The following is a 20,870-nucleotide window of genomic DNA, read 5'->3' as shown; positions in this document are numbered from 1 at the left end:
ACATAGTATTTAGGAGAAGTATATCCTTCGTCCAGCGTTTAACAGGAGCTAGATTCAGATAAGGGACTCCCCATAGATTGTCCTCCTCCTGCCCCAATGGGTATTCAGTACTGTCTAAGGGTTCAAAGGTCCTATTTAGATCCCCAGCTATTATTATTCGATTTCCAAGGGACTTGGTTTGCAGAAAATTAGATAAGGCCTCTAAAGTGGGGGAACTCCCAGTATTGGAGCCTCTAGCATAGACATTATACAAATCTATCACACCCCACTTTGCTGAGGAAATTTGCAACATTAAAATGTCTCTACAACCCAGATCCCACATTTTCACAGTGGTATCAAAGTTCTGCCTAATCCAGACTGTGAGGCCTCCCATGGGTCTACCCCTGACACCTCTACTTGCTGGAATCGAAAAATTTAAATAACCTGGAAGATAGATAGGATCACAAGCCCATGTCTCCTGTAGAAAACATAGTTCAAACCCATTAATAAAATCAATCCATGATTGTGACATCAACTTACTTCCCAGTCCTGCAATGTTCCAAGATATAAAACTCCCTGGAGCAGATCCATCCCTGCATACGGTTCTTGTAATGGGCAATCTAGGGGAGTTCATTGGACTACCACCCTGCTCTCCCCAATTTTGGTTGTTACCCGTGGTATTTTGTTCAACTCCTTGAGAAACAGTAATGCTTAAAACAAATGGTTCCCCACTCCCCGAGTTTTGCATTAACCCCCCAGCAGCTTCCTCCTCAAATACAATCCTTTCACCATCATTTGTTTCATTTGACACAACATCAGTATTCAATGTAGGGACATCAGGGTTCCAACATGACTTCCAACAAGATGTACTTCCCCTGTTGTTCCAATAGCCAAACTTTGGTCAACAACCCCAATTCAAACAGTGCATGCCTTCCAGATAGTTGTAGTTTAAACCATTACTGTGGGTTTGCCATTGCAATGGAGTAATGGATGGCGGAGCAACCCTTACCATCGGGGGGTTGTTAAAGCTGTTTATATTCCTAGGCCCTCCTACTTTGGCACATATTTGCCTTGGGTAAAAAAAGGTGAGGTCCACAATGCCAATTCCACCACTACTTGTACCCCAACCCTGCCTCGTTATCCAACCAGCCACCCTGGGGTCTTGAAAATTAATAATAATACAGTCCCCCCCCAAGTTTTTGGGAGTGTAGCCAATCCAGTCAATCCTCCTTACCCCTATTATCAACCCATCCACTTCCCCCGTAATGGTCTATTTACCCTTAACCAGTGCATTACTTTGTTTTTGAGCATCTGGAAGGTTTCTCTTTGTCCAACCAAAAGAGGTGGTACATTGGTGAGAACCGCGACGAAGGGATGGGAGTCCGGGGTAAGATTCACAGGAGGTATCCTTTGAGGTGGCTTCACTGGATAAGTTGGTGGTTGTCTGGTAGCTGGGACATTGGGACAGGGTATAGGGATATTTGTTGTTTGCTGGGAGTTAGTGGGTACAGCATTGCTTAGCCTGGAACCGTTAATACCCCCCTCTCCAACATTAGGGTGGGGTTTAAGAATGCTTGGTGTGGGCTGGGGGTTTATTTGGAACAGTGGTACTATTTTGCGGACACTCTTTATTATTTCCCTTTGGCACCGGGTCTGGGACCTTAGTTACTTTTTCGCCTGTACTAGTACCCGTACAGACTAGCACTACAGGATTGGGCGATTGACTTGGTCCCTTTTTCTGGGACGCGTTTGTAGTTCTGCCTGACGGGGGTTTTAATTCTGAAATAGGCAGATTTTTTGTCTTTCCCGTGGTTTCCTGAACCTTGCTAGTATCAATTAATCTAGGTTGTGATTTGATTAATGACTTTGTGTGGAAAAAATTGTCTAAGGTGGCCTGCTCGAAATGATCCAAACGGTTAACTAGCTTATTAACTTGAACCTCTATGGGTGTCAAAAGCGACCTTAATAGCTTTTCCAACTCGGGTATCAGTAGATCTGTCGAGAGGGCATTCACAGCCAACCCCTTCCCCTGGGAGTCATTAGAAGAAGGGTTTGAGCTCGCCAAGTCTACATATCCCCTCTAGTTTGATAGGTCACCATTTTCGCTAACCCCACTATTCTCCTTTTGGGTAGGTAAAGGTTTTTTTGCGACTTTCCTAACCTTGTCAGGGGGTTTTGAGGAGTAACATTTCCTCGGAGCAGTACTCCTTTTTCTTTTCGCGCATGGTCTTGAATCAGACACACTAGCTTAAACTATACAGGATGGGGAGTCTATGGGATTTACAGATGGAATTGTGGACAGGGTGGTAATATCCGATCTCGGTGGCAAACCACCCTCAGGCTCCATAATTAAAGGAGAAACATTGGGTATTTCAAACACAGCAGGCAGGGTTATGGAGGACAAAGGGGTAACCAATGCCGGGAAGGCTTGCGGCAAGCGTTTTTCTGTAGAATTTTTAAGGAGCTCGATAGACAGCCTGCGCTCGGCTCGTTTTTCTGCTAAGGAGATCTCCTTATCAATATCTTGGACAACACAATTAAAAAATTTGTCTAATGAGCCAAGGATGGTTGGTCCACCCTCAGCCTGAGAGGGTGCCAAGTTAGTACTATTTAGCGTAAGAGACATTATTTATGGCCCCCCACAACAAAACTACAAATACTTGACCACAATAAGGCACAAATTTAAATGAGTCAGTATAGTCCACCAAAGTAGCAAGAAAATTATTAGTCCTACTCTTCAATGGGGTGGCCCAGCCCGGCCTCCTTTGGCCCCTGACAACCACAGACGGTCCCGCCCTTGTCCCGGGCTTCTCCCGGTCGCTCCCGCGCAGCGGCAGGGACTACTCCTTATATGTAGGGGAGGTGTTCAAGGGCGGGGCAAACAGGGAGAGCGACCAGGTGTAGGTGATTACAGCGCAGGGACTCCTGGGCAATGGAGTCCCTGTCCCTCGCCTGGCGCTCGCAGCCCTGTACTTCCTCCTCCTGCCCACGGTGTCCGATGTTAAAATCCTCAGGAAAGCGCCTTGACACACAGGCGAAGCGTGACCCGCGCAGCGGGTTCCGCGAGGTCTCCCAGCAAAGAAAGGCAGTCCAGCGGGGGAAAAGCAGCACACAAGGGTTCTCCTTCCTCAAAGCACAGAAGGCATCTCCCACTGAGGCAGCAACTTGCAGGCACCTTTCACTCGGTGCTCAAGGGCGGGGCAAACAGGGAGAGCGACCAGGTGGAGGTGATTACAGCGCAGGGACTCCTGGGCAATGGAGTCCCTGTCCCTCGCCTGGCGCTCGCAGCCCTGTACTTCCTCCTCCTGCCCACGGTGTCCGATGCTAAAATCCTCAGGAAAGCGCCTTGACACACAGGCGAAGCGGGACCCGCGCAGCGGGTTCCGCGAGGTCTCCCAGCAAAGAAAGGCAGTCCAGCGGGGGAAAAGCAGCACACAAGGGTTCTCCTTCCTCAAAGCACAGAAGGCGTCTCCAAACTTCAAACAGTTGCCAATCGCCATTTCACGTTTTCACTCTTCCTTATAAAAACAGGATTATGAACACTGCGCCTAGTCAATATTTTCAAGTGCGTATTACTGATGGTCATTCTGTAGATTATTCTCTACATGTCCAGGAATAAGTAGGCTACATAAACAGAGCATACAATGGAGCCTCCCGGGATGTATTCTAAACAAAAAAGGGCGTTCGTGGATTTTAAATGCTAATCAAGACACTATGGACTGCAGCAGATATTTCCACATCAGCTCACAGTTAAGACGTGCAACAACGGAGTTGTGATCAATGTGCTTGATAAAGCATAACCTAAAAAAAATGGATAGAATTATAACGTTTCAAAAGTGATGAGTTAAGCGGTGCATTTTCAGCCGAATAAGTGAGGCCAAGTGGTTCAGTTGGATTCTCAGTAGAGATGAGTGAAATATCTAAAGGATGATAGCAAATTTGTATTTAGCTGGTCTCATTGTGTGCAAATCAAATGTAAGAGTGCTCCCAGCCTCAATGCTGTGCTTAAACCATTCGTGCTCGTGTCAGTGCTGAACATGCAGATTAAAACTGATTTAAAAAAATGAAGACCATGTGCACAGACCAAAGATTATACTGCCTCTGCGGATTCAAGTCCAACTTAAACACCTTCCCAGGTTATACTTTTTTGTTGCTAAATTCAGAAATAAAGGCAGAATGAGGGTTCACAGAACATTCATTCATTGCTCTGAATTATAGTATTGCTGTGCTGACATCCACATTACCCTACAGAATAGCTAGGGCGCCAACATTTGGTGCACTGTAGACAATACACTGTAGAGGCATTTGGTGTCTCAAGCCATACATGAAACAAGAATTTGACAAAGCCAATTGGTCTGCTATTGGCAGCTAGCCTTTTCGCAATTCAAATGTTGTTTTGTCATGATTTTCTGAAAAACGTTATTGTTAGTGCGAGCTACCATTGCCCTACTCAAGCTAAACAAAAACTTTGGCTGAAGGCAAAAATGCTGTTTTGTTCTTAGTAACGCACACTTTACCATATTACTCCCTGGCCCTGAAGGGAACACCTTTGTATGTTGATGTTCTCCTTGTCAAGGGGCAGCAAGCTATGACTCCTAGGTAAATCTGCCAATAGCTGAAAGTGGGCTAACATTTGCCCCTTGATACATGCTGAAGTGGGTGGAAGAAAAACGTGAATGACAGAACCACAGAGAAATGGACAAAGTCTGGCTGACTGTCCGCCCTGATTCCTTCGGAAGCGGACGCTCCCCACGACTACTGGTCCCACCTGGGTATCGTTATACTGCTGCATTGTGCTGCTGACTTACTCTGCCACATAGAATTCGTTCTGGTGCCTGCGCTGCTCGCATTGCCTCTCTAGCTGCATCTGCCATTATAGTGCTCGCTATATTCAGCTGATTTGAAAACGTGTGCTGCTCGCTTTGTTTGGTCTCATTTATTCGCATTGCCTCTGTAATTATTTCTTATGATTGTAGTGATTGCCCGCTTTACCTTCAGAAGTGTGTAGCCTGATTGTGCCAGTGCTCCTGCCAACAGCGTATCCCTGTCTGTGCCCCGGCCTGTTCCGGTTTCGTTTTTCCAGCCATTTTTTTGTTGTTGTGCATCGGAGCCCGTCCCCTCCACCATGATCCTGCCTCCCAGCTGACCCTCCCTCCCACTGAGTGCCTAGCCTTGCTCCGTCCCGTATTGCGCTGTGTCTGCCCTGATTCCTTCGGAAGCGGACGCTCCCCACGACCCCTGGTCCCACCTGGGTATCGTTATACTGCTGCATTGTGCTGCTGACTTACTCTGCCACATAGAATTCATTCTGGTGCCTGCGCTGCTCGCATTGCCTCTCTAGCTGCATCTGCCATTATAGTGCTCGCTATATTCAGCTGATTTGAAATCGTGTGCTGCTCGCTTTGTTTGGTCTCATTTATTTGCATTGCCTCTGTAATTATTTCTTATGATTGTAGTGATTGCCCGCTTTACCTTCAGAAGTGTGTAGCCTGATTGTGCCAGTGCCCCTGCAGACAGTGTATCCCTGTCTGTGCCCCGGCCTGTTCCGGTTTCGTTTTTCCAGCCATTTTGTTGTTGTTTTGCATCGGAGCCCGTCCCCTCCACCACGATCCCGCCTCCCAGCTGACCCTCCCTCGCCCCTCCCCTCCCACTATCCACATATGACAGATGCCTACGCGTGCAGCGGTCACGCGCAGCGGTCGCGCCCCATGCGCGCCGAAGGTGCGCCAAAGGTAAGTCCATCTACGCCCGTCGGCGCCTGGACCGCGCCCAGCGCCAGACCCCTTGGCCCTCGCAAAACCCACTCCTCCCGGATAACATATGACGCCGCTAGCCTCTTTGCCCTTAACCCCGGTCAAACACCACAATGCTGCGAAGCTGCCCCAGGACACACCCATGGCCCGTTCGCCTGCCACTCCTGCAAGTTCGCCTGCAACGGGACCCACACCAAATCCACTACCTCCAAACACAGCTCCAACTCCAATCACCTGAAGTGCATCCTGCTGAACACACGCTCGGTCCACAGACACGCCACTGAACTCTGGGACCTACTCGACACCACATCGCCGGACGTCGCCTTCTCTATAGAAACTTGGATGAACGCCTCATCAACGCCCGACATCGCCATAGCCATCCCGGAAGCTTACAAGATCATCCGTAAAGACCGCACCAATCAAACAGGAGGAGGCATCGCCATCGTCCATAAGAACACCATCAGAATCTCGACCAGCTCCGACGATAACCTCGCAAACGCCGAACACCTTCACTTCCAGATCCACACCGACCCCAGGACCACACTTAGAGGCACCCTCATCTACAGACCACCAGAAACCCGCACACAATTCATTGAAGACTTCACCGACTTCATCAGCCCACATGCCCTCCCCTCCGAGAACTACATTCTACTGGGAGACCTAAACTTCCACCTGAAAAAGAAAAACAACAGCAACACCACCACCCTTCTGGACAACCTGGCCAATCTCGGACTCAAACAACTTGTTGACACCCCCACCCACTTAGCCGGACACACGCTCGACCCTATCTTCACCTCCAGCAAACACATCTCCTTCGATCAAACCACAGCTCTCCATTGGACTGACCACAGCTGCGTTCACTTCAGCTACAAAAAGACCATGACCCACAACCCCCCACAACCTATTCCTCGAAGAAACTGGAACAAAATCACCACTGACCAACTCTTCACATCGCTCAACCCAAAACCCTCCTACCATATCAGCGGACCCAAACCAAGCTGCCACCAAACTCACTCAATGGATCACCCACAGCACTGACGAATTAGCACCCTTGAAAAACCACCAGATCAAACAAGGGAACAAAAAGGCCCCCTGGTTTAACGATGACCTTAAGAAATCCAAGAAGCTATGCCGTACCCTCGAGAAAACCTGGAGAAAAAACCCAACCACTGACAACCTGACCACCTTCAAGGACGCCACCCGCAAACACCACCAATTAATCCGATCCACCAAGAAATCTGCATTTAAGGATCGACTCGACAACAACGCCCACAACAGCAAGGAACTATTCAACATCGTCAAAGAATTCACCAACCCCACCGCCGGCACCAATGACATCACTCACACCCAAGACCTCTGCAACTCTTTATTCTCTTTCTTCCACAACAAAATCGCCGACATACATAACAGCTTTGAAAACCAGTCCGAAGAACTACCCACTCCACCCACCTCCGAACCAAAACAGCACTCTCATAAGCTTTCAGCCTGGAACCCAATCACCACTGAAGACACCATCCGCCTGATTAACTCCATCCACTCAGGAGCGCCAACCGACCCATGTCCCCACCACATCTTCAACAAAGCAGACTCCATCATCGCACCCCACCTCCGTGATGTCATCAACTGTTCCTTCAACTCCGCTACCTTCCTGGAAAGCTGGAAACATGCCGAACTTAGCGCCCTTCAGAAGAACCCACAGCTGACCCCTCTGAACTTAAGAACTATTGCCCCATCTCGCTCCTCCCATTCCCGCCAAAGTCAATGAAAAAGCCGTCAATAGTCAGCTCGCCGCCTTCCTCGAATTCAACAAATCCCTCGACCCTTCACAGTCCGGCTTCCAAGCCAAACACAGCACCGAAACCACACTCATCGCAGCAACCGACGACATCCGAACGCTACTGGACAATGGAGAAACAGTTGCCCTCATCCTACTTGACCTCTCCGCCGCCTTCGACACAGTCTGTCATAGCACCCTTATACAACGCCTCAGCAACGTCGGGATACAAGGAAAAGCTTTGGACTGGATCATCTCGTTCCTCGCCGGAAGAACCCAGAGAGTCCGCCTCCCCCCATTCAAATCAGAGGCCACCAAAGTCATCTGTGGGGTACCACAAGGATCATCATTCAGTCCCACCCTCTTCAACATTTACATGAGTCCCCTCGCATCAATCGCGCGACAACACAACCTCAACATCATTTCCTACGCAGACGACACCCAGCTGATCCTCTCCCTCACCAAAGACCCATACAAAGCCAAAACCAATCTACACGAAGGAATGAAAGAAGTAGCCGAATGGATGAAGAACAGCCGATTAAAACTGAACTCGGACAAAACGGAAGTCCTCATTTTAGGATCATCCCTCTCTGCATGGGACGACTCATGGTGGCCACCGGCCTTGGGTACAGCACCCACACCTACAGATCACGCACGTAACCTGGGCTTCATCCTAGACTCCTCCCTCTCGATGACCAGACAAGCCAACGCCGTCTCATCTTCTTGCTTCAACATCCTACGCATGCTCAAAAAAAATTTCCGCTGGATCCCCACCGAAACAAGAAAGACAGTCACCCACCCACTGGTCACTAGCCGTCTAGATTATGGAAATACCCTTTACGCCGGGACCACAGCCAAACTACAGAAAAAACTCCAACAAATCTAAAACGCCTCAGCCAGACTCATACTGGACATTCCCCGTCAAGCTCACATTTCCGGTCACCTGAAGGAACTCCACTGGCTCCCCGTCAACAAGAGAATAACGTTCCGTCTCCTTACCCACGCACACAAGGCCCTCTACAACCTAGGACCCGAATGCCTCAACACACGATTGTCCTTCTACACACCCACCCGCCAACTACGATCATCCACTCAAGCCCTTGCCGCAATTCCGCGCATCCACAGATCCACCATGGGAGGAAGATCCTTCTCCTACTTAGCGGCCAAAACCTGGAATTCTCTCCCCACTCACCTCCGACTTACACAGAACCACCTCTCCTTCAGGAAGCAACTGAAAACCTGGCTATTCGATAAGTAATTCACCCCCCTCCCTCAAGCGCCTTGAGACCCTCTGGGTGAGTAGTGCGCTATACAAATGCCTGAACTTGAACTTGAACTTGACTATCCCTATTGCTATTGTGTTATGTACATAATTTTAGTTTAATCAAAAGGTCTTGGCTAATACATGTTTAAAGAGGTGTCAATCGGTCTGGCATTGGCTCCCAGCGTCGCCTTCAAGAAAGAAGGTGAAAAAGTAAGAATGAAAGAAAGAGGAAGGCAAGAAAGAAACGAACGAACACAAGAAAAGAGAGGAATTCAAGAAAGAAAAAGGAAAGCAAGAAAGAAAGAGAGAAAGGCAAGAAGGAAAGAAACAGGATGGAAAAAAGAAACGTTGGAAAGAAAGAGGAAGGCAATGATGAAAGAGGAGGGCAAGAAAGAAGGGAAGGAGAAGGAAAAAAGGAAGAAGGCAAGAAAGAAAAAGGAGAGAAAGAATGAAAGAAAAACAAAAGCAGAAGAAAGAAGGAAAGAGAGGGAAAGAAAGAAAGTGGAAGACAAGAAATAAAAAGAAGAAGGAAATAAAGAAGGAAAATGGAAACAACGAAAATAGAAGAAAAGAAAGAAGGATGGAAATAAAGACAAAGTCATGAAGGATAGAACAATGGAATAATAAAAACAGAAATTAGAAGAAAAAAGGAATTTGTGAAGTTAGGGTACTAAAGAAGTTATGAAGAATGCAAAGAAGGACAGAAAGAAGGAATGACAAGTAGACAGGGTTGAAAAGAGAGAGCACCCTCATGAGCTCTCATTCTGAGTTTAATGTAAGTCGTTGGCTTGGTGTCAAATGCAGCAGTCATATAAACAAGGACTTCAAAAGGATTTTACAACAGCATTAGTAGGAGCATGTACAGCTGGAATGTGCCTTGTGATCATCTGGTACAAAGTGTCCTGTTATCACACCTGGATCTACAACAAAGACAACACTAAAGTGATAATAAAGTAAAAACAAAAACATTGTGCACCATTGTGCTCCTCATAAAAGGGCTAAATGCAGTCACTCAAAGTGAAGTTAGCCAGTGACTGAAGTAGGCTGGCCAATTGCCCCATGCTGTAACTGTAGTGGGCGGAAGCAAAATGTGAATGACACACAGAGAGACCAACGGATAAAGAGAGGTAGCTGAAAGTTCCATTGTCGAAAGCTATCTCTGTATATACTATACCAAAGTAAGGTGTAGTGTGCACAGAGTCCAGGGAGTCCCCAGAGGTATAGCAGAGGCTAATTCAGGTAAGTACTAACAGCTCTCTTTGTTGTAGTGTGGGTGAGCAGTTAGGCTAATTCAGAGTGTGTTTTAAGCATTTATTGTATTCACTTACTCAAGGACTGATACACACACTCAGAGACAGTATCCAGACCAATTAGGTAAGTATAAAAAGATATACTTGTGTTTTATTTTAGAACCAAGCAGGACTCGGTACAGGATATTAAAATATATACAAGTTTGTATCACTTTTAAATGCAGTTTGTATCAAACAGTAAATACTCACTGCCTAGAGGGGGAACTCTCTCTGGGTCGCCGAGCTTAAGTTGGCCCACCGGAGAGTTTTTTTAACTTCACTTGTTGATTTCCTTGTATGCACTTTATGCCCTGGGAGGTGCCTGGCTCTCATCTTAGTGGTGGCCATTTCAGGTTGGTCTACCAATGTGCCTACTGTGTTTTTGGTTCTCTATACTTTTAATTACGTCTGGCACTAGCTGTGTTTTAACTGTTTTCTGCACTAACTTCTTTTATTCCTCTCTATTACGGTATTGGAGCTTTGGGACTCCAGTTCCCATTTTGTATACATTCACAAGTCCGAAGTCCAGAAGAAGCAACGGCCACATGGAGGCGGGCTATATAATGATGTCAGCAGCGTGGACGTGCTGCTGGCATGCCGCCAGCATGCCAAAGGCAAGCCTGTCTGCGCTCGTCCACGCCTAGGCGGGGCCAGGACCTCTGCCCCTTTCACAATACAGTCCAAAGCCATCAAGCCGTATGCTGTAAAATGGCTTCCCTATTCACAAAGGGACCTGATGGCTTTAAACCACTCCACGGGAAAAGCCTGCTACCACTCCATACATGTATAACAAAGCTCTAAAGGATGCAGGAGCTGTAAATTCTCTTTGGGTGAACAGTAAACAATTAGTCATCGTCGTAAGACAACCCTAATGCAGCACTGTAATAATCAATGCCTATTACTAAATTGCCTTTCCCTGCCCCAACACAAGGCTGAGATAGCGGACTTAATCTTAGAATATCAACATGCTGCGCTCTTCCTAAGAGGAATGTGGCTTTCAGGAGCTTCAGTCCCCAATGTACTAGACGCAGTTCCTTTTAACTACATCATACTAAGACTTGACCACCCCCTACTTAGGGGGGAAGGGGGGGCTCGTGATAATATTCAAACGCTGCCTGCAATGCAAGCAGCAGGCGATAAGTATCGCTAATTCCATATCAGCTTTTTTTTAGCTTAACACTGAACAGTCAGCTCACACTAGCAGGGTTATTTTCTTATCGCCCACCCGGTCCTAGTTGCCACTTTTATAAAGGATCTAATGGATGCCATTACGGATATGCAGTTCACTATGCCAAATTTATAGTGTTAGAAGACCTAAAAAATCCATATTGGCAACGAGAACTGTCCCCTTGCTAAAAACTTGGTGGAAGACCTTGGCCTGCTCCAACTCAGTCAATTGGTTGATGAACAAACACACGTACTGGGCCATATCCTGGACCCAATATTTACCAACTCGTATTCCATACCGGTGGCCTGGTCAGACCACCATTTGATCCTGTTTGAGACCGCAGGGCCTCCTCAACCAGTGCACCTTCTCAAAAAGGCAACACACGTAAATTGGCTTGCATTACTTCTTCATCTTTCCCAATGGTTTTAAACCTAAATACACCTACACTTGCAGTTTGTCCATCCACTGCCAATAGACAACTTAAGGGGGGATTAACTAGGCCTTAGACCCCCTAGCTCCTCTGAAAGTAGTCACCAGCAGGCGGGCTAAACCCTCTGCACTATGGTTCTCAGAGACACTACAGGAAATGAAGAACTTGTGCAAGTGGCTGGAACGCATGTGTCGCAAAGAGTATGATGAGCGCCTAAAAATGTCTATCTTGTGGCCCTGAATAACTATCACAAAGATCTCAGGCATGCGTGTGCAAACTATTACATCAACAAAATTGAACAATCCAAAATTGTGCTATGGTGATTCCGCTCCTGAAGAAACCAATTCTAGATCCTCTGCAGCCTGAAAATCTCAGACCAATATCTTTACTGCCTTTCTTCACAAAACTGCTGAGAAATTTGTTAATCAACAACTCATGCAATTTGTGGAGGAGGAGACTCTTTTACATGAGACACAATCTAGGTTTAGACCCTCTTTCAGTCCAGAATCTGCACTGCTAGTCTTGTCTGAATCTATCTGCAAAATAGCAGATGATGGTCAAACGGCCGTTCTAGTCATGCTTGACTTGAGTGCCGCTTTTGACACTGACATGGTTTGCTATTGGACAGGCTACTCCGTGCAGAGGTGGGTGGCAGCTGGTGAGCAGTGTGGCCTGGGTGTGCAGTGTCGGCACTCTTTCTCCCTGTCCCTCTCTTCTCTCTCTCTCCCCCTCTCTATCTGTCTGTCTCTCTCTCTCCCCCTCTCTGTCCTTCTATCTCTCTCCTACCCTCTATGTCCGTCTGTCTCTCTCTCTCCCTCTCTCTGTCCATCTGTCTCTCTCTCTCTCCCTCTCTGTCCGTCTATCTCTCTTCCTCTCTCTCTCTCCTTCGCTCTCTCTCTGTCCCTTGATGTGCGCAGGACTCACCTTCTCATCATGATTTTTGTCTTGCATGCTGTGACCTAGGGATTGTCCCGAGGGGGGCCGCCATGTGTCTTCATTTCGTTTCTGTGTTTATTTTAATACATTTTCATTTGTTGCTTCGAAGGTGAATGTGTGATGCTCATTTTTGTGACAACACATGAATGTCACCAGATGTGATTGTGCGACATCAGGTGGATTATTTGGTACATGATTCTGTGTAGTTGATGTGGCATGTCTTTGTCAGGGGGGGTGCCGGGGAGGGGGTGTCCTGGGGGTGGTGGCAGTGGGTATTGTTGCCCTACTGGGTCTCTGGGCTGCATGTTCAGTTGCCATCAGGTGCATATTAAAGTCCCCTGATGTTAATAGATTTGTCGTGGATTCTTCTATCATTATTCTGGTTAATTCTGTCCCTACCATTTTTGCTCCTTTAATTTTGTGACTGGGGTGTATGTAGATGTTTAAGAGTAATAGTTGTTGATTAATGTTTCCATCCCTTATGTCCACTTTAAGAGCTTTAATTGCGTTAGTTGGGGATGTGAAGGTGTCTATGTACTTAGTCTATGTTATGGACTTTATTGAAGAGTAAATTGTTAAACCTCCCCTTTAGATGACCAAATTTGGAACATCTCACTGCGGGACTATGATGAGGTTTAAAAGTAAGTGAATGGGTTCTTCTAACCACGTCTCTTGGAGTAGAATGAGGTCAAAGGCTTGAAGGTACTCCAAAGCTCTTTGTCCATTGTTTTGTTGCCTAGACCATTTATGTTCCAAGAGCAAATTCGTAGGTTGGTGTCCCCTGGCAGTGAATCGTTTGGCCTAAGTCAAGTGCTCTTGACTTGTCGATTTATGGTCTTAGCTAGCCATGACCAATCTTCAAACTCAAGTTTTGCTGTTGTTCCTTCCTTTCAGCTGGTCGAGCGTCCATACTGCGGGCAAATTTCAGCACAGATTGCTGTTGTGAGCCCATCAAAGGAGGAGCTAGGTTCCATTGCTCTCTTTTACTTATAATTAATGGTTGCGGGTAGCTGGGCTTTTGTTCAAGTTGTATTTTTATCCCCCATAGTTATAGTTGTGTTTCCTCTGCTAAAATTCCCCTTGCTATTTCCTCTGAAACCCAAAATGTCTTGGTTATTTCTCTTTCTGAAATACCCTTGATACATTTAAATGCAATTCTTTTGAGATCAGTTGTGTTTATATTTGCCAATTTGTCAATCGCTTGTATCAGTTGTATTATGTTCCCTCTGTTGAGGATGTCCCCTCTGCCTCTGGACTTATATTCGGGGATGAACAGAATTGCGTTATTTTTGGGTTGTGATTGGTTGGCTGTTACGGGTGCTATCTGAGTAGATGTCTTGTCTTCGGCGCGCACATTTAAATGTGTATGTTGGAGATCTCTTTGGTCTAACCTAGTCATTGTAAAGAATATCCTTTGAGTGACTGGCTCTCCTGTCTTTTCCTTGTTGGTATATACTGGTTCTCTACATACACGATTACTGTCCGCGTTCTGTGCTGTTCTTGGTGGGGCTATTGGTTCGCCCGCAGTTTTAAGCAGTTTGAGTTCAGGGTCCCCTGGTGGTGGAATAGTTGACAGGATTGAACTTCTTTCTCCTGTTGTTTTCTTGGTGAAGGGGTTCCCTGTTGATCTAATCTCAATTGAAGGTGCTGGAGCTCGGGTGCTTACATTCTGTTTGGATTCTCCCGACTCTGTTAACGGTAGCACTACCAATTCATCCACTTTCTTTTCTACTTTGGAGTCCTCTCCTTTTTGGGTTGTGATTGGTTGGCTGTTACGGGTGCTATCTGAGTAGATGTCTTGTCTTCGGTGCGCACATTTAAATGTGTATGTTGGAGATCTCTTTGGTCTAACCTAGTCATTGTAAACAATTTCCTTTGAGTGACTGGCTCTCCTGTCTTTTCCTTGTTGGTATATACTGGTTCTCTACATACACGATTACTGTCCGCGTTCTGTGCTGTTCTTGGTGGGGCTATTGGTTCGCCCGCAGTTTTAAGCAGTTTGAGTTCAGGGTCCCCTGGTGGTGGAATAGTTGACAGGATTGAACTTCTTTCTCCTGTTGTTTTCTTGGTGAAGGGGTTCCCTGTTGATCTAATCTCAATTGAAGGTGCTGGAGCTCGGGTGCTTACATTCTGTTTGGATTCTCCCGACTCTGTTAACGGTAGCACTACCAATTCATCCACTTTCTTTTCTACTTTGGAGTCCTCTCCTTTTGGGGACTTTAGGACGCTCACAGTGACTCCTTCTGGGTGCAGTGCTTTTGTTGAACCATTCATAGTGAACCATTTTGCCCCTAGTTTTATGCTGCCAGTGCAAAAATATTCCATTATATTCTTTTTCTTCTTTCTTCCCTTTCTCCTGTTTGCCACTGGGTTTGTGGTCCTTGTAGCCCCAAGCCTCAGATTTATCTGAATCCTCTAATTCAGGGTTTGTTGGTGAGGGACCCGCCAAAAGTTGGTCATAACTGTGCTTAGCAGCCCTAATGTGCTCTTCTTTGTTATGACTTCCAGGGTCCTTGCTCTTTTGATCTTCTTCTTCTTTTTTGGTAGAGATTATCTGCCTGTCATTTAAGTGATATCCAGGCCGCTTTTCCTTTAGCAAACTATTTGGTGGACCCTTTTCCTATCCTGTGTTCACCTTATCTTTCTCGGTGGAGGATTCGCCCGTTGAAGGGCTGTTTGTTTGCGCATCCAGAGATTGTTTGCTGGGGTTTTTTGCTATTTTCCGGATGTCTGCTAGGATGTCCTCCATGACCACTGGGAGAGTGGAAAGTTTGTTGACTATGGAAAAACAAGTGCAGTGAGTTGGGCCCAGATATGTATCTGCCTGGGCCCTTTTGATCAAGTTGTTCATGTCTGCCAGGCTACTGTCGATGTTTGAAATGTGGGTGGCCACTGAATTGAGGATGGAAAGTTGGATATCCATCTTGTCGGAATGATACTGCATTAATTTGACAGAAAGCTGCATGGTATCCAGTAAGGTTTCCCAGCTCTAGTCTAAGTCTAATTGATTGGGCTCATTATTGCTAGTTTTCGGATTGGGAGTGGACTTTGCCTGCCAGAAATCTGTAAGTAGGTAAGAGTTGGAAAGGTCCTGCTGTTCTTGGCTAAGTATCATATGAACTTCGTTACCGGCTGAGTCCATGAAGCCTTCTGCTGGTCCCGGTCCTTTTTCTCCAGTTGTTTAGTAGGAGCTGCATGAGGAAGCAGTGGCTAGCGTGTTAGGAGTGGGAGAAAAGACAGAGTTTAGACTGTCAATAGTAATTGGTTTATCCCATTGTAATGTGCTTTTGTCGGTGCTCGTTACAACCTCCAACCTACTAGGGCTAGTCCTGTGATATTGGGTTTTCAGACCCATCTCTGGGCGGGAGTGAATTGTGGCAATTAAACCCGTGGGCATTTGGGGATGTGGTTCCACACAAACTGGGTGATTCTCTTTTTTGGAGTTGATGGATTTGTTTTTTGGTGATTTTGACCCCGTTGGATAAGCTGGAATTTCTTTGCACACCTCCTCGTGCGCGATAGATAAGGAGGTAGTACCGAGAGCAGTTGCAGGAAATTGTCCAGTGTTCTGGTAATTGTTGGGATGGAGGTCTTGATTTCCAGAAATGGAGATAAGGTTCCCCGAAAGAATGGTGACAAAAGGTTCGAGAGGTGTTTCTTTATTAAACTTGTCCTTGGCGAGGTCGGATCCTTCTCCTGATGTTAATGTTAATGTCTGTGAGGACCATAATGCCGTGACCATGGCTGTTGCTTGAAGAGGCTTGGTAGGCATTTTTTTTAGTGACGTCCTCTCTTTCTGGCCTTCTAAATGCGGGGTACTTATCGCTCTGGGCTTATGACCTCTGTTGGGTTCTTTTTCATTTTTTGCTTCTCTGCCTCCACTATTTAGAGCCGTCTTGTCTACATCAAGTGCTTGAAGGTCTGTTTTTACTGGGCACAGAGGGGATGGGAGATCGTTGAGGCTCTCATTTTTTGTGCAGAGAACTGACCCCGTATCCCTTAAGAAAGCAAATTTTGTGTATATTTTCGGTTGATGACTGGCTGTTTTAGTTTTGGTGCTCTGCTCCAGCCCTTCAACATCAACCAGATACAGAGATGGGTTTTCTTCCGTCATTGGACTCTTATTGCTGACTATATCAGTTAGCCTTTTGCTCTTTTTTTGTCTTTCGTTAATTATAGTTGTGACAGAGCATCTCTTCCTGCCTGATCTCATCTTCTCAGGGCTTTTTGTGCCTTTTGTGCCTGTGGTCCTGTAAGGTAATGGGTTTTATGATTGAGGGTAAAAGCAGAAGGTTTGCTTGATAAAGGGCGGCCCCTTAGGATCAATTTGATGGTGTTTGTTCGCACCTGGTTTTAGGCCTTTTCCTGAGCTTTACCTAAGCCCAACCCCAGGCCCCCACTGGACCCTCCTCCGCCTCTCAACCACCTCGAGCACTACCTTCCGGAGCCGGTGTCTCACTACGAGGCAGTTCTACGACAGTTCAATGGCTGAGAAAAGCGGTTAGGTGGAATGGAGGCTGAGGACTGAGGTTGAGGGCTGAATAGACCAGGGCTGTATACCCTAAAGGGAAGTGGAGGTGAAGCGCAATTCCCCCCAATGCTGATGCTCGAGCAGCCAAGATCACACGGGGCACACTAGGCACATGAAGCCGACACCCGCATCTACTCAGCACAACACCGCCTCCAGGACTTCGGGGTGTTGAGTGAGGAATGGGGAATGAAGTGAAAAGAACATCAGAAGGTAGAGGGAAGAACCCAGGCTTAAAGGAGAAGCCGCACAATGCGATGAAAGCCAGCCGCCGACAGCCTCCCGGCTCCCACGGCTCCTGACTTGCTCCTTCTCCGTCTCCGTCTCTCACCTCTGCCCTTGCCTCTGCTGCTCCCGGCTGCTCCCTGGCTGCTCCCAGCTGGACCGGCTGGTCCGGTGCTTCCAGTCCTTGGACCAAAAGCATGCTGCACCCTGAGACCAAATGTCCTGCGTCCCCCGAGTCCACAGTGGAACCGTGTCAGCCGCGAGCCTTCAGCTGGCGGGCGGCATGAAGGTGGTGAGCGGCATGCGGCGTGTTCACCAGCACCGGCTCACCTGCGGCTGCGCAGCTCAATTGGGCTTGGCTCAACAGCTCTGCTGTGCTGCTACTTTGGTCTGGTCTGGTCGTGGTCCTGCTATCGGAGAGTCACTGACCAGCTCAGAGTCCACATGGAGATACTGGTAGCTGGATCCTCTTCCGACTGCTGCATTACAGGACTGGGTTGTGGGTCAATGTACTCTGCCATTTCTTGACTTTGGACTTCCACCTAAATACGTAACATCCTTTTGCGACGTTTACAATTTTATTTTAAGGACGTGCATGACGCACATGCTTTTTGCGCTGCGACGCATAACTATTTTTGCGCATGCGCTAGTTCGCGGTGCCTCGCGTTGTAAATATGATGCAGGGCGCTAAGGTTTTCTGGCGCAGTGCAAATTCTACTCGACTTTTAAAAAATCCGCCCCTCAGTTCACTAATTTCTACGTCTCTAGGCATCAAAGTGACAACCAAAGCGGGTTACAAAACGTTAGCAACAACTAACTTACTCACAGACTAAAACTTAAAATCCGGACTCCGCTTGCTTGAAAAGCAAATATATCAACTAGAATGTTTTCTCAAGACCATCTTCTCATTTACCTGTGGTATGTTAAGACGCCCTAAAATTCGAGCCATTTCTACAGATGCTGGAGAGAACACGTCTCCAATGATAGCCATCATCTTGTGGGTTTGCTGGCATCTAAAGTTGGGGAGTGTGTTTTTCTGGCCTGACAGAAGCCACAAGGTTCCCTGAAGTGCACCAGACTCTGTGTAGCAGGAGTCCAGAATGAGGAAGCCCAGGGTAAGGTTGGGCAAGATCTCAGAGTTTCTGTTGATTTCTTCAGTTGCAAATGCCATGGCAAGCACACACTGGTACATCTCTGCATATAATCTGCAAGTAAAGAGCAACTATTGTTAGGATTCATATACCTAATTCTATATTTTCACTATGCATGGTGGTACTTGATTTCAAGTTAAAGTGTTAATATGAAAAAAAATTTGAATGTACTGCAAGATGCTTTTATCTGCATTGGTGAACACTGTTTTATAAACATCAAAAAAAATTCCACTTGGAGAAATGCATTTTCAGCAGCCCCTTTAAGACTTTTATTCAAGCATGGGCAAAGTCAATGGGTTTGGCCTTTTCAGGTCAGGCTTGTCAGCCCAGATGTCTACAAGCCTATTGTTACCAATTATTTTAGATATACACGGAGTGTACGTTGAATTCATCTACAGGATTATTTCTCTCTCACCGTCAAAGTTATTGACAATTGTATAATGTTGTTACAATGGAGTGCTTGGATGCAACGAAAGAAAAACAATTGTACATTTCAAACGTACACTGGATCCATCCCACTCGATCTAGCATCTCATGTAGGGTATACTGGAGTAATAAGAACAGCTGCCCTCCCACTAAACTAAAACTATGGTTCTCCTCCTCAATTTAGAGTCGAGGAACTGCTGGGTCACCATTGACAGAGCCTGCGCTAGCTCTGCCTAAAGAAGTCCCTGACCAGTGGGCTGTCTGTCATAACACTGCTAATTCATATAGGCTCTTAACCTGCTTTACTGGGGGCTTGAAGTCCGTTCATTCAGGGGCCTATTAGCAACAACTTGAGATAATTATTGCAAACCTCACTTAGCGTGAACTTTTTTATCGCCTCCTATCACTGGATTTTATCGCGGAGATAACGCAGTCTTACCAACGTTTATCACCAATGCGATATAAAATCCAGTGATAGCGGGGAACCCCATATTTAACGTGAGATTTCCAGTGCTAAAAATCCTATCGCTAAGGAAAATCTCGCTAATAGGCAGATGGGGACTTAGCCTTAGAATCCACCTCCCATTGACTAATATGGCTAAGTCAGGTTTTTACCAGGTGTAAAATCCTGGCGCTAATCGCGGTTAGCGCACTTTAATTATCGTGTTGCGGGTATTGCTAATAGGCGATAGCTGTGTTAGCGACTGCTTTCACTCGCTAACAGATTGGGTACGCCCACTTTGCATGTCATTAGCGATAAATATCGCTGGCATGCAAAGCTGGCCCCAAACCGGTCGCTATCGCCTAAAGGCTGTCGCTAACTGCTGTTAGCGACAGCTTGCTGATAGGGCGATAAAAATATCGCACTTTAGCAGGAAAAAGTCCCGCTATAGCGGCGATATTGCCCTTGCTAATATGCCCCTCAGTTTTCACAGGCAAGGAAACTGTTGACTGGCTCCAATTTGCAGTTTCTCTAAATGAAAAGTTAGCTGTGTGTGTGCTTTAAGCATGGTGCCTTCTCAGCAAACCTTCAGTGTATGAAAGTTATCCACAGTGGCAGTGCCTCCCTTTACAGCACAGAGATCACCACCAAGCATGTTTCCATATGTTAGCACATAATGGTACTTGTAGTGATGATGATAAAGGGGTGGCGATAATGGTTGTAATGGTAAAGGAGGTGGCAATAGAGGTGGTGGAAATGGTGGTGATGGTGGTGATAATAGTGGTAAGGGTGATAGTGATGGTAATGGTTGAAATAGGATTGGTAGAATGGTGGTGGTAGTAATGATGGTAGTGTCAGTGGTGGTGGTTGCAGTGATAATGGTGATGTGATGGTAATGGTGGTGGTGATAATTGTGGTTATGGTAGCAATGGAACTGGTGGTGGTAATAATGTTAATCTTGGAGATGGCAGTGGTAATGGCTGTGGTAATTCTTGTGTTAAATTTGGTAGTGATCAGGATGGTAGTAGTAATAATGATGGTAATGGTCATGATAGTGACAGTGTTAACTGTGGTAATGGTGATGGGGTCAATTACGATACTGGTAATGGTGCTGTTAATTATGGAGGTGGTGATGGTGTTGTTAATGATGGTGGATTTGCTAATGATGGTCTTAATGGCAATAGTGATGGTGATAACCATGGTAAGGGTGGTGGGGGTTATGTGGGTGGTGATGTGGTAAAGCTGGTCCTAGTGGTGATAATGATAGTGGTGGGGATGGTGTAATCGGTCTGGTAATTGTAGTAGTACCAATAATGGTGGAATGTAGTAGGAATGGTGGTGACAAAGTTGGAGTAAAAGATGGAGAGGGCAATGAAAATGGTGGCAGTAATAATAGTGGTAATAATAGTTGAGTTAATGGTGATGACATTGACATCTTCATTACATTGCCTTCAGCCATTGGTTGAAGATTGGTGACCCAGTCTCCCTCTGTATGCATGTTGTTC

The 20,870-nt window shown here is 46.5% G+C and overlaps 1 protein-coding gene across 1 annotated transcript in view; it reads right to left on the bottom strand.

Moving 5' to 3' along the window:
* The window catches only part of LOC147750880 (extracellular calcium-sensing receptor-like), a 198,982-nt gene extending 178,417 nt beyond the window's left edge, over positions 1–20,565 (bottom strand). The window contains exons 1-2 of the mRNA XM_086931626.1: positions 20,237–20,565; positions 18,260–18,551 (exon numbers count right to left, since the gene is read on the bottom strand). Coding sequence (XP_086787752.1) covers positions 18,260–18,551; positions 20,237–20,565 — 621 coding nt within the window. The remainder of the gene's footprint in view (positions 1–18,259; positions 18,552–20,236) is intronic.
* Between the last annotated feature and the right edge of the window lie 305 nt (positions 20,566–20,870).

This window comes from Lissotriton vulgaris, chromosome 1_1, assembly GCF_964263255.1.
Source record: "Lissotriton vulgaris chromosome 1_1, aLisVul1.2, whole genome shotgun sequence".
NCBI classification, from domain to species: domain Eukaryota; kingdom Metazoa; phylum Chordata; class Amphibia; order Caudata; family Salamandridae; genus Lissotriton; species Lissotriton vulgaris.
The sequence above is the reverse complement of the archived record's forward strand: the minus strand, read 5'-3'. Positions and strand labels throughout refer to the sequence as shown.